Genomic DNA, 13,255 nt, shown 5'->3' with positions numbered 1-13,255 from the left:
AGAATCTCACTCAACACATTTTCATGAAAGAAATTAGCCAGGGACCCAGTTAATTACTCACAGTTCTTGGAAGAAGCTATATTGGCTGCCTTCCTGGTTCCACACATATTGCCTTTATTAGTCGTTATACGGCAAGTGAATCATACATGACAGAGCTGGTCTGGCTCGAATATTTTGAGGTTATCTGGTCCTATTTAGTGAAGTTCCCTAGAGATCCAGATGTCCCCACAGCCCCTCATGACAGTGAAGAAGGAAGAGAACTCATCCCAAATGGACTTTGGCTATCTGCTGCTCATCTCTCTTCTTCAGCTAGGTAGTCTCTCAATCCCAGCAGAGAAAATAAAGATGGAGTGGAGGTTAACTGATCTCATTTATTCAGTTAATCTTGGATTTAGGCAGGATCATCTGCTCTAAAACCATTAGTGTCATCAAAACAGGGTAAAAAAAGGAGTGTCTAAGGTTAATTTAGAGGAGGGTAATGGCAGGCCTCGGATAGCTTAACATTAGTTTATTCTTTTTATTGCCATTGAAAGTAGTTCCAAGCAAAAAATCCAGATCTATGTCGTAGAGTGTATGAAACAGAAAATATAGGCCTGAACATGTGTAATGCTTTGGCATATGAGATCACTTCTTTCACTCTAGATGAGCAATTTTTGAAGGGTTCTGGGTGGCTCAGGTTCCTCAAACTATTTTTGAGAATTCAAGGGTTTTGTAAAGCCTTCATCACATAATGTACCACAGCTTTAAAAATAGTGTTGAGAAGCACGCTTTGGGCTACCGTGTTCTGAGAAAGGATCAGTGAATATCTACAGATCCATTCTGTCTTAAAAAGGGAATGACAGCCTTAACATTTCACACACTCCTTTCCTCTGCTTTTTCTGTTTTCCACTAGTTATCCCTTTTCTTACCACAATCTCCTCAAAACCAGTATGGCACCAGGTATCATTAAGCCTTCACCAGGCTAAGTAGGAATCATCCACAGGCTAGAAAAAAATTCCAGCCAAGATGTTCATTTCAGGCCCTGTAGATCATCTTTTTTAATGGGGTAAACTGAATTTGTGAGGCTTCTGGAAAGTTCTCAAAAGTAGGTCTGTGAGGAGTAACATTTCCTCCAAGAAAACACACAAAAGAGAGGCAACTTTCAAATACCTAAAGCTCAGGTTCCTGGAGCCAACAGATGGGCTCAGGGCATCTGTATAGAAATCGGCTCCAGTGAAATTTTACTGGGAATGAAGTGAAAGAAGACAAAGGTAGAGAAAGGTGCTAGTGCTTTCTTCTCCTTGTGAGAAGCACACAGAGTAATTTATGTTTGAAGTCAGAATCAGGCAAGACTGAGAAAGTTTCATTAATGTCTGCTGTGAAATGTAAAGGCAGCATTTTTGAGAGGAATAGCTTTATCCATGTTAATGAAGTTCTTTATTGGGGGTTGGATGAAGTATTGACTCATGCCCCAGAATGGGATGTTGCCCTGTCTCAGGTAGAGACATATTTTAGAGTTGTTTTTCATAGCAGAGATAAAGTCCCCAAAAAAACAGAATAAAAATTACCGCTGCTTAGAGTACTTTTCTGGCTTGAATCCACAATGTTAGAAAGAACTGCAAATTAAAAAACAGGTGCACTATGTCCAAAGGCATTTAGGTGCCTAATTGTCTATGAAAACAGTACGAGCTGTTGAAGACCTTGACAAGTGTGATTAATCTTAAGGGGACGTGACATTCTCCTGCATTCTCACAGCTTCTCCTAAGCCATGACCCAATATTGCTGCTACTACCTATTCCACAGGCGGCTGAATTATCATACAGATAAATTGTGTGCCAAACGCTCTGTGTCAGCAGTGGGATATCACGTTTTAGAGTTCCCATTCAGCATGGCTTCAAAAGGGAGTTACTAAGGAGCCACAAGTAGAATACTCACACAAAGTGACTATAGCTGGGGTGGGTCCAGCCACTGAGACTGAGGAAACTCAAGACCAGGAGTCAGTCAGCAAGGACAGACCAGCCCAAGGCTCCAGATGGAAAGTATGCTCAGGAAAACAGAGAAATCAAGGCGACCCCAAGCTAAAGAGCAAGGACAGGAAATCAAAAGCTTGTACTAAAAGTCTCGGATAAAGATGAGTTAGGACTAGAATGAGATAAGGCAGGTTAGATAAGAGGCAGGAACTGTGCAGAACCAAAGGGCATGCAAGGAGAGTATTGAACCCAGCTCCTGGCTACAGAGCTTGGCTGCTTAGTCAGGGCCTGAGAGAGGAGGGTATGTGCCTAACCTGAAGCAAATGATCAGTTTGATCATTCAGTAGAGATATGTCATTTTAAAAGCAGGGAAAATTTGTATAACAGAATCACCAGACTTTTAAGGTTTCTTCTTTTCCATCCAGTGAAACCCTGTGGATCATGTCTCGGGACAGGAATGAGATTGGGGTATGTGATGCACTGCACCATCTCTGAGGCCTCCTTTGGCTCTGGGGCTGCGCTACAGCCCTTCGTGCTCTTCAGGCACTCCCGCCAGATGTGTTCACAGATCAAGACAAGCTCCGCGTTCAGGGCTGTGAAGCAGAACAGACTTTCTGTAATGGCGGTGACAAAGACATGGTCCTTGCTGTGCAGGAGATGGGCACCAGTTGTTTGTGTTTCGTCTCAGTGTGAGACAAAAGACATGGATTACAGTCATTCCTGAAGTGTGGCCACATCAGAAGTAGAATGTAGTCATGAAATCTGTAGATTAAAAGTAGGTATATGCCTCAACTGCTTGCTGAATTACGGTCTCTCTAATGCCAGGGGACGTTAAAAGGTCAGGCTGTTAGTTTAAGTACAGCATGCAATAGAAGTCAGGCACTCACACTGGAGGAAAGATGCAGTAATATCAACATGAATGTGCTTTATTCTGATATTACTAGGTAACTGCTGTCTTCAGGATATAATTATTTTAGTTTTAAAAATCAAAACCAAACCCTCACACCTAACTAAGGTATTTTTAATGGCATAAAATTCTGGTTGTAGACCAGAGCAAAGAATAAGCATGCTATGTATTTTCTATGTCAGATCAACATCCTTTGAGGTTCTCATTAACCAAATTGTTTAAAAAAAAAAAAAAAGTTTTGAATCCAAAATGGCTCAGTTAGCCTTATAACTAGATATGCGGAAAGAATAGGTGTGAAAACCAAGCATAGAAAATGTAACTTTCCTGTTTTAAAAATAAGGCATGTAATGAGAAAATTAAAATTATTTATGAAGCCAAACGACTTTTAAATCTTTAAATTCCCCACATACTTTCTAGGATTATAGTAACCTGTGGAAGGTCATTATAGTTATAAGGGAAAAGATTAAATAAGCACTTAAGCAGACATAAATAAAACAGACAGGTTAAAAGCTATTAAATTGAACAAGACTAGAGGGAAACCTAATCAGTGCTGTAAAGGAATCCAAACTAACACAGAAGGAAACAAACACAGTGTTGAGAACGGCTAATGGGAAGTAGCAACTCTGGAAGTACAAATTCTTAAGAAGTCCCAAGTCATCTGTACCGTGGAAAGTTCTCAGGTTATAAGAAGGAGGCACAAAGAATTTATTACAGTAAAACTTCTGTAGAGAGTTCAGAGCTTTCCCCCAAAATAACACAAAGCAGGAGGTGAATATTTCTGCAGAGATAATAATACTGTTGAAATCTAGTAGCTAGAAGGAGGCCTAGGAACAGCCTGCCATGGTGTTTGCTGCAACAACAGCTCAGCTGGAGAGCCATACCCCTTCCTCTGACCCAGCTGTCCGTCTGTCAAGTGGGGAAATTGGGAGGCTGAAAAAGGGGCTTGAAAATGGAGTATGATTCAAGAGCAAGCATTCATCCTAGGAAAAAGTCAGGGTGAAGGAAGGCACCAACTTCTGACCTTGGAAAGACTGACAGACAAGCAGCCAGTCAGTTGGATTGGGAGCATGTGGGAAGAAAGACGCCTGTTGTAGAGGTGTCGGGGGCGTGTTGGAGGTGCGGGGGCTGCTGGGCCTGTTGGGCCATGGCTACAAGTGTAGCTTGATCTCTAAACTAGTAATTTCATTTTTTCCCAGGGAAAAATAGGCAGAATGTGAAGGACAAACACACAATGAAAGAGAAACAGGATTTTTTTAGTTACTCTTGTGTTCCAGAGGTGTAGCTCCACTGAGTTCAGAGGGATGTTTTTATTAATAAAGCTTTTAAAATGAGGGATGGATCATACTCCCAAGTATGGATATTTCTAAACATGTCTGGTTTTATATATTTCTCAATATTTCTATTTATATTTTTCTGACTTTTGCCTGAACAACAACAAAAAATAACCAGAAACCTTTTTTTAACTAGTTCTGTATGTCCCAAAGAGATAAAAGTATGCATGTTTTCTAGAGAATAAAAAATAGCATACAATTTTGTAAAAAAAAATAAAATAAAATACAGAATCAATTAAAAATGTTATGGAGGTTACCATTTAAAAATGTATGTGCTGCTGTCATGAAAAGGTGTCTCTGCAACACCACTGTCTGTTTGAAATGTGACATGCCAAATTTGGGTGAGTGATGTTTTTTAATGGCACCTGATGTACCAAGAGGCATAGACGCCACTTAACAGCATCACTTAAATGCAGGTCACTGCATTAATTAAGAAGTGCATCTGTTATAACTGATCATTTTGTTCTCCCTAATTTTAATAAGCAATTTTGCCAACATGTTTACTGGAAATATTACAACATCTTCCTGCGCTGAGAAAACCCAAAGGGCCTATTTATCTGGTTCAGTTGTATTCTTGTTTAAACAGAGGGTCATACTGAAACCAAAGGATTGCCGTTTTGCCCAGAACACAGGTCTAAGATTTGACTGAAGACTACAGCACGGCTGGAGGAGGGAGAATCCTTTTCCATGGGTCACTTAAGTCATTCTGAGCGGGAATTCCAACATCCAAGATGCACCAAAGAATGACATCACAGCCCCGTGCTTGAATAACTCTAGATTCAGGAAGATGAGGCTTATAGTCTCCTGATTTTATTTTCTGTGCATGCCATGATTTGACGTGTAGTTAACCAAGATGGGGCTCGGAACCCAAACAGGGTAAGGAAAGCAAACTAGACTCAGGCAAAGAATGTTTTGTCCTACCTCAGACTTAGCCCTCAGGTGATGAGGCATTGCATGCTTTTAATTTTACCAGCGAGGGCTATTTTTTAAAACGTTCAGAGAGCAAACATGTCTGAATATTGAGCGTGACACAAAGTGTCAGGAACGCTTAAAGTCGCAGGTCCTCCCGTCGGAGGAGGAAGATGCGAAGAAGGGAAGGAGTGTGTTTTGTCAGACCCGGGGCGAGAATGTCCCTGCATAAACAAAAGGCTCGGGATTGGACGTCGTGTCAGGGAAAAGGCGGAGGGGAGCTCGGCACTGGCTCCACGCAGCCACTGCCAGAAATAAACGGAATGAAAGCCTGATCAGTAGTCAGGTGAGCTGCAGCCTAACAAGTGACAGAGATTCCCGCAGGAAAAGCCCCAGGTGAAGAATCCCACAGTCCTCCCCAGAATCACCCAGCAGCAGGTGCAAGACCAAGCAGTACCTGCGCACAGCCCCAATTAGCAAGCTGCTTATCAAGCTGCTTCAAGGCTATTTCTTGCTAAACCAGGGAGAAATCAGCATCATGTCAGAGTCTTGTCTTCCCACCGGTGCTAATACAACACAGATAGTGTGTTCCCCTAGGGGTTTGGTTTGTTGCTTGAACTTCAAGAAGTACACACTGCCTGAAATACTTGCTTAGAATGCCTGATGTATATTAATGCAGATGCTTCACTTGCTAAGCTTGGTGCTTAGTTCTGAGGCTGGCCTTTCTTCTTTTTAACAGTTAAAGGAGAATAACAACACCCTAAGATTTTAAAGAAACACCCCGAGAAAAGTAATTGAAGTAAAGAACAGCAGTCTGCTTATTACTGAGAGTCAGGGCATGAGGGTTCCGTCTCAGTATTCAGGCTCTGAGCGAGGGGCCTCTTTCACTCATTGCATGGTCCTCATGAACTGCCATCATCCAAGGTGTGAAGTCCTAAATTCTAAACATTTGTGTGTGATTACCATGCAGCTGAAGAGAGTGGACCAATTTGCTAAATCTATTGTAGGATGAGTGAAAAACCTGGCAGGTAGAATTTTGCCTTCTTGCCTCTCTTGCAGCCTGCTGTTTGTGCAGAGCTCTTGAGTGCAGGGAGGAGGTGCGTCTGCTAGCCATGAGGCTTGCTCAGCTTTCCATGTCAGCATGCTAAGTAAGTGAAAGATGGGTCAGTAAAAAGCATCAGTAAGACCTCTAAAAGGGTGCTACAAAAATGAATGCCATTAACCCTAGAATTTGAGCTGATTGGTTTAGCTGACCTATTTGCTTTTTATTTATCTTTCAAATAGACTGTGCTGTCATGAAACATGACTTTCAATGTGGAAAAGAACAAAGGTATGAGAAGCTGAAGAATAAAACTCAGGAGATTTTTATTTCTTTCCATAGTATCAGATGATGGTAAAAATTAATATCTGAATTAGCAACTGAACTATATTGATAAATCCTGTCCTTTGGAAAATGCTTGATTTCAATGACCATTTGTCAATGCTTGTGAAAGTGTAAATCAAGTAGATCCAGCTCATCCTTTTCTGTAATAAATAGTTTAGTCCTGCTGTGGTTTTGCTTGATAAATTTGGTAACTGGTAAATTCTGACTATTCAGTTTCGTAGTTCTACAGACTCTACTGCTAAATTCACTTTGAAATAATTCTAACTCAAGCATCAGAAACCAGTAAATTCCAGTTTAGCATTCCAAATTGAGTTAGAATTATTTCAACGAGCAGGTCAAGTCACTGTGTAGATTCACTGACATCCGAAGAGTCTCTTCAAGAGCTGCACAGTAAGGTCTTTCCCTTCACTCTTACAGATGCTTGTGGGTGTGGCTGTGCATTTGTATTAGTGTTGTGGTTCGTGTCAGGAGTATACTTTTGACGCCAGTCTTCCAGTTGTTCCCACTTACTGTCCATCTCCATATACCTCATAGTGGGCCAGCTGGATTCCTTTAAGATGAATCTAAATGAGAAGATGTGCTTGAGTCATTGCTGGAAATTCAGTCCATGAGACCAGACTAGAGCTAGCCTGAAGTAAAACCCTATAAAATGCATATAGGGTTGATAGAAGGTCTCCCATGCTTAACTGTTTTACTCTATGTCTGTTCCTGTTGGGCTGTGCTAGCTGCTAGCACAGACCTGGTCCCTTTGCAGCAAAGTAGTGTCAGTGCTCTGCGCAGTCTGAAGCCGGTACTAACCGTCTTTCCCAGGGGTGTGAGCTAGTCCCTGCTTCTTGTACCATTGCCTACACGTGTGTTACAGGGAAGCTCCTTCTGGCTCAGCAGGAGGGCAGAACCCTGCAACAAACAGTGGCTGTCCTTCTTGTATATACACGTACTAAGTCCCTTCAGTTCTAAGAGATGGATAACGTTTGTTTTTGGTTTTGTTTTTTTTTTTAATACTCTGGTATGTGATAGCAGGCTACTTTTTGAGTGGGAACTTTGGATAATGTTGTGCTTGTCTGGTGAATGTGAACCCAGCAGTTGCATTTAGGAAAGGACAGCTGGTGCTTCTTTATGCTGTTTGCCTGTCACTGGCTGTAGCCCTCCTGCATATAAAGATTCACAGGACTGTGTTTATGTTCCTCATTGCATTTGGAAGTGGTAAGAAATGGCTTGAAACTTAAAAGCTGTCATTTAGAAATGCTGTGCTGTGTTTTGTGGGTGCAGCACCTCGGTTGACTATGTTTCCCATAACGCACTGGAAGTGCTGCATTGGAGAAAGAAGGTGCTGCCTGTGTTTCCTGGCACATGATGGGAAACGTCCTCTGGTCCTGGAGTCCCATTGCCCCAAGCAGGTGGGAATGTGCGATGCCCAGGGAGATGTTGCGAAACATTCACTCAAAACTGAAAGCTTCTGTTTAAAAAATGTGGAAACTTTTTTTTCTACAGTTTCCACTCTAAAGCTAAAAACTTTTCAGTTCGGTGGTGATTTGGCTTTTTGCACTTTCTCGTTTTTCTTTAGTTTGCTTCTTTTGTGAAAATTATCTTAAATAGAAGGGTGATTTAATTAATTATAAACCATTATCTTTTGTGTGAAACCATTTCTAACTAGGTAATACATTATTAGAGCAATTACGGATCAAGTCCTTCCTACTCAGTAACAGAAGACAGTCATCACTGCTGCAAAAATTGGTCTTCTTGTTGACGCTTAGGTTTTACATACATTTTCACAGGGATCATGATGGAAATCATAGGGTTGCGTGTGTATAGCGTGAATGATATGAAGCTCCTCCTTTATCTGGATCACTGTGGCTGCTCCAAGCCTGCATTTACATTGCAGAAAATGTTGTGCTACTCAGAACAATGGGAACTGAAAAACAAGAGAGCTTTTCCTTCTCAAATTACTCTATTTCTATTCCTAGAGGTTGTCTACTCCATACCTTATTCCAGTGCATAGCTTCTCTGTGGGACGAAGTGTAGATTGTAGCGTGAATTGTGTAGATTATAGACATGTCACTTTCTTCTTGTTCTCAGTGCATTAAGTCTTTTATTACCGGTTTTTGAAGAAGATTTTTGAAGTCTGTTTCAGAAAGGGAAACAGACATAAGAATCTGTCTTGCTCCAGGACGTTAAAACAGAGGGCAATCTATCTTTCAATATCCGGTGTGATACAATCATGGTAACTTCATTTGTAAGCTGTCTTTGTCAAAAAGTCATCTTGGAGCATCTGCTTTTCACATTCTTCTATTTCTTCTGGGCATACCCATGTTTATCTATGAGATTTTGTGTATTTTCTTCTGTGGTTGCTGTCTACATAGTATCTATAAGAGTTATAGAGGTATATTTTATATTAACCATAAAACTAAGGGGGATTTACTAAGGTCAGTTTTTTTAGAGGCTACACTGCCGTATAGAATTAGTTATACTGTAAAGGTATGCTGGAAATAGAAATATGCATGCTACTGTCTTTGCTACAGGCTTCTTTACAGAAAGAAAATGATAAATTTATCTCTTGTTCCAGACAGCTTTAAAGTCATTATTGTTTAGGAAGTGAGTATTTTAAGAAATCATAAATTGGAATGAAACTAAGAGGAAATTAAAACTGTGATACATACAAATACAAATAATCTCATAAAAATTTATTTTCTGCCTATTTTGTGTTAAGGAAGTAGGAGAAGTAACGTACACCGGGGAAGAAAAATATATTATTTACCCTCCAAATTTTATTTTTGAACCAATTTTTATTGAGTGTGATGGGCAATTCACAAACATAACATCACACTGTGCTTTTAACTGCAATAAATCCTAAAAATTTCCTGAATTTTTAACTTCTCTTAAAAATTGGAAACAGCATTTGTACAGCTCATGCAGAACACGTTGTTGACCTTGTCTTGTACAAACACTTGCTAGAGCTGGAAAACTGTATTGAGCTGGTGCTACATGTGAACTAGCTGCCCTTCTTCATTTGTGTGCAGTTTTGCTGTGGATTCCAGCCATGTCTAGTCTATGCTATTACTCTGCTTAACTACTATTATGATAATATTAAATAGTCTGATATTCTACAGTAGTGCTAACAAAAAAATAAACAGCATTGTAAAAATTCTGCATGACCATTTCTGGCATGAAACTGCAGGTTTTTTTCCTGGTGCAAATCTCAGACCTAATCTCATTTCCAGTGAGGCCAAAACACTAGTTTGGCTTAGAGTTAAGCGGGATCCTGCCCATAAATCTGGCCAGTCTCCATACAGATAACATCTGGAAAGTTGTCATTTAAAAATATGTGGGAAAGCTTGGGATAGGGGTGTAAATAGTGGGTCAGAGCTTCTATCCAAAATGAAAACATCCCAGCTTTCAGATGTCAGACATCCTTGCTCTAGGCATGTTTTTTGTTATGATCCATCTATCGTTTGTCAGTTCCTGTTCCGTCAACATAATTTGGAGCTCAATGTCCTTTGCAAAGAACAAGAGGAGGTTGACAGGCAAAGAAGATGGGGAATATATGAACATGTTGCATGACTTAATGGATACATCCAGTAAAGTCGCCTAATAAAGAGAGATGGCTATCGCTCGTATTTCAATTTAATTTGTTCTCTGGCTGACACCTTTCAGATTACTACATGCAATGGCTTTATACTAAGTGTGTTTGTTGACTTTGGTCTATATTCTTCATTAATGAAGCTCATGGAAACTGCCTGATCCTTCAGTGAGAACAGCTTTTGCTGAGATATTCTTGAGTGAGTACTTACAAACTGAAACAAATTATATGCACCTTGGATTCTGTGTAGGCAGGGAAAGATTGTTGATCTACCTCTTAAATATTTCCATTCCTTACTGAAACTGAGCCTTAAGTAAAGTCATAGCCCAAAACTTGTGCCTTCTTAAGGGTATCTGAAGCAGAAGATTCGAATGTCACATAAACAGATTATTAGGAAAATTTATCATTTTATTCAAAAATCACAGAAGATATGTGAAAATAGCACCATTGTATGCTATTTTTGTTATATGTAATGACCTCTTTTCTGTAGGAACCCTGAAGCACATGGTAGGAAATCGAGCTAGTTTCTGTCGTCTGAAACTGTCTTGCTTTCAGGTTCCCAAAATCCCTTCAGTCACTTACATGAAGTTATTCAACAGCTCAATCTAGGTTTGTTTGTTTTTTTTTTTTTTAACTGTAAGACAAATCCCACCTTTGTCTACCATAAATTCCTCCCAAATGAAGAGAAGATTTAAATACAAATTGTACCATAATAAATCCCATTTGGTTTTCTTTATCCGCTTTTTTTTTTTTTTTAAAAAGTAGTCTTCACTTTATGTTCTTTCTTCTTGAAGGAGCACAGAAAAAGCTCCTTCACAAGCTACAGTCCACTATTTTCTGAAATCTTCATCCAGAATGCTAGTTGCTTTATCCTTCAACTCAGGTAGCCTGCTTCCAACTAGAAAAATATTTTTATGTTGGTGTTTCAATAGCTGACTTTAGACGTATGATACATGCAAACAGTATTTTGAGTACCTATCAGAAATTGCCATTCTTCTCTTTATAAAAATTCTTGGGTTTTTGGGTATAAAATCTAATATTTTATAAAACTTGTTTCTTTGGAAACAAAATTATTGTGTCATTCCAAGTTGAGCCTAGTTGTTTTCTGGACATCTCTAAGGTTTCTTTAAAAGAAGGATATGATATTACAGGAAGAATGTTACCCTTGTTTGCCAGAGAGCTGTACTATGTTTACTATAATAAGATTAAAGGAAATTTGAAAGTCAACGCTAGCTCAGTGGGAAACTGATAAACACACGTTGTACTTGCAGGAACACTCTGCCCAGTAGTATTAGGAAATTTATCACTATTTATTTAGCAGTTCAGACTTTATCCGACAAACAGATTTGTTGTCCATTTAAAACCGCCAGACGTTGAAAGACTTAACAATACGGATGTGTTTTGCGGAATCTGAACTATTATCCTGGCATAGCCATCTCATGGGGTTTAAGATTGGGACTCTCATAGCATAGACTCTCAAAATAAGAAGTCTGTAGGTTATGGATCCTGTTGCTTTCCAAAGTCTGTGGTTTGATTCCTGGCACTTCTGGTTAGGTCAATTATTATAGCCACAGTCATAAACAGTGATTTTCAGAATCTGAGCAAGCTAGACAAGGGTGTAGCTCCTTGGAAAAGTTATTCTGGAATAGACAAAACCAGCAATGTCTCTGGATCCATATCTGGTATTGGCAGGCTCTACTGTTGAGAAGTAATGGCAGTCCAGTCTCGTATTTACTAGTGTTTGTTTATTTGTGCCTTGGCCAGTGTTTCAACTAGAGAGTGAGTTCTGGAGAAAGAAAAGGCCACAGGGATGACTTTCCATTCCTAAGTACATGTTAAGAGGTCATTTTTACATGGACAGAAATGCTGCTTACAAATCAGTAAAACAGAATGAAGCAATTTTGCTATGAAATACAGGATTAAAAAAAAAATATCAAGAGGAGAGGGGAATGCATAATCACAATGTGATACATCAGCTATTGTTGTAAATGTTTTTGTCGCCTCCAAAATGGCAAGTATCTTGCAAAAGTGGACAGCTACTGTGTACTGAGCACCAGAAAAGGCCAGTGGACTATTCCCACCACATGTTGGTAATTAGTAGGAACTTCAGAATGGAGTCACTCTTGGTTATGGAAGCTACTGCTGTGAGCTGTTTATGCTGTCTATGGTAGTACAATTACTTGATAAATAGGTGGTTAGGGAAATTAGTTAATTTCTAAGCTGCTCTCAGCTTTGAAATTTCTTAAGAAAGAGCCTAAAAAGCAAGGATCACTCTTTGTATGGAGTTTATGGATTTGTATGCTATCCATGAAGTCACTCCAAAATACTAGTTTATTTTCCTGTTCATATAATACGTGAATGTGAGCTGCTAATCTGCTTCAAAATAATTCAAGTCTGAAGAAATCTTTCTTGTCCTGTTCAACACACTTGTGCTGAGGAGGAATAATCTCATTCCTCTTGCATTCCTCTCCCACCCAAAATGATCTTTAAAGGTCTGTGGGATCACTGGAAATGACCTTTGCCAGCCAGCTGAGTTATCATTTCATTATGGTCCATGCCTCTGTATTGTAACCGTAGCCATAGTACAGTCCAGCATGTTGTGGAGTCTCTGACACTGCCAGCAACCATGGGAGTTTTTGCTTGGTTTTAGGTGATCTTTTCAGACAGTGGAACTGCAAATTCATGGGTGAGAAGCCCATACCAAGGGTTTCCTGTCTCAAGGGGGACTGTTGTGTATCTAGCTCCACTCACAGTCCAAGCTTCAGGTCATGGGGGGCCGAGTTTTTCTGGAGATCTGTCCTAGGCAACTTCACCTGCCGATTGAAGAAATCTCTACGCTTTATCATTAATTAAAACAGACTATTGCCTATTTGAACTCATAGAATCACAGAATTGTCTAGACTGGAAAAGACCTTGAAGATCATCTAGTCCAACCGTTAGTCCATAGTCCAACTCTCCTGCTTAGTTTCATCCACATAAATAGACTATAATCAGAGTGCTCACAGTTTGCTCCATTATATACAAATTGTAATTCAAGGCTGCGGCAAGTTGCCAGTTCATCTCCCCATTCGGACGCCAGCTTCGTTTACTCATATAAATAACTAGATAGCAGTCAAACATGATTGACTTAAGCTGTTACTTTTTCTGAATGTTTAAAATATAGGGAGCTTGAGATGCTAATGCCATGCTTGTTGGCTC

General features: G+C 39.8%; 1 protein-coding gene across 2 annotated transcripts in view; it reads left to right on the top strand.

The window, feature by feature from the left end:
• The first annotated feature begins 5,039 nt into the window (after positions 1-5,039).
• GREM2 (gremlin 2, DAN family BMP antagonist) overlaps positions 5,040-13,255 on the top strand; it is a 40,071-nt gene continuing 31,855 nt past the window's right edge. Inside the window, exon 1 of one of the 2 annotated variants that reach the window (XM_026846158.1) lies at positions 5,040-5,063. In XM_026846158.1, the coding sequence (XP_026701959.1) occupies positions 5,041-5,063 (23 nt within the window). In that variant the 5' untranslated portion in view covers position 5,040. Of the gene's footprint in view, positions 5,064-6,170; positions 6,245-13,255 lie in introns of those variants that run through there. The other variant, XM_026846159.1, reaches the window with a different exon arrangement.

This window comes from Athene cunicularia (genome assembly GCF_003259725.1).
Source record: "Athene cunicularia isolate RWA chromosome 3 unlocalized genomic scaffold, athCun1 chr3_part1, whole genome shotgun sequence".
Classification (NCBI taxonomy): Eukaryota; Metazoa; Chordata; class Aves; order Strigiformes; family Strigidae; genus Athene; species Athene cunicularia.
The sequence above is the reverse complement of the archived record's forward strand: the minus strand, read 5'-3'. Positions and strand labels throughout refer to the sequence as shown.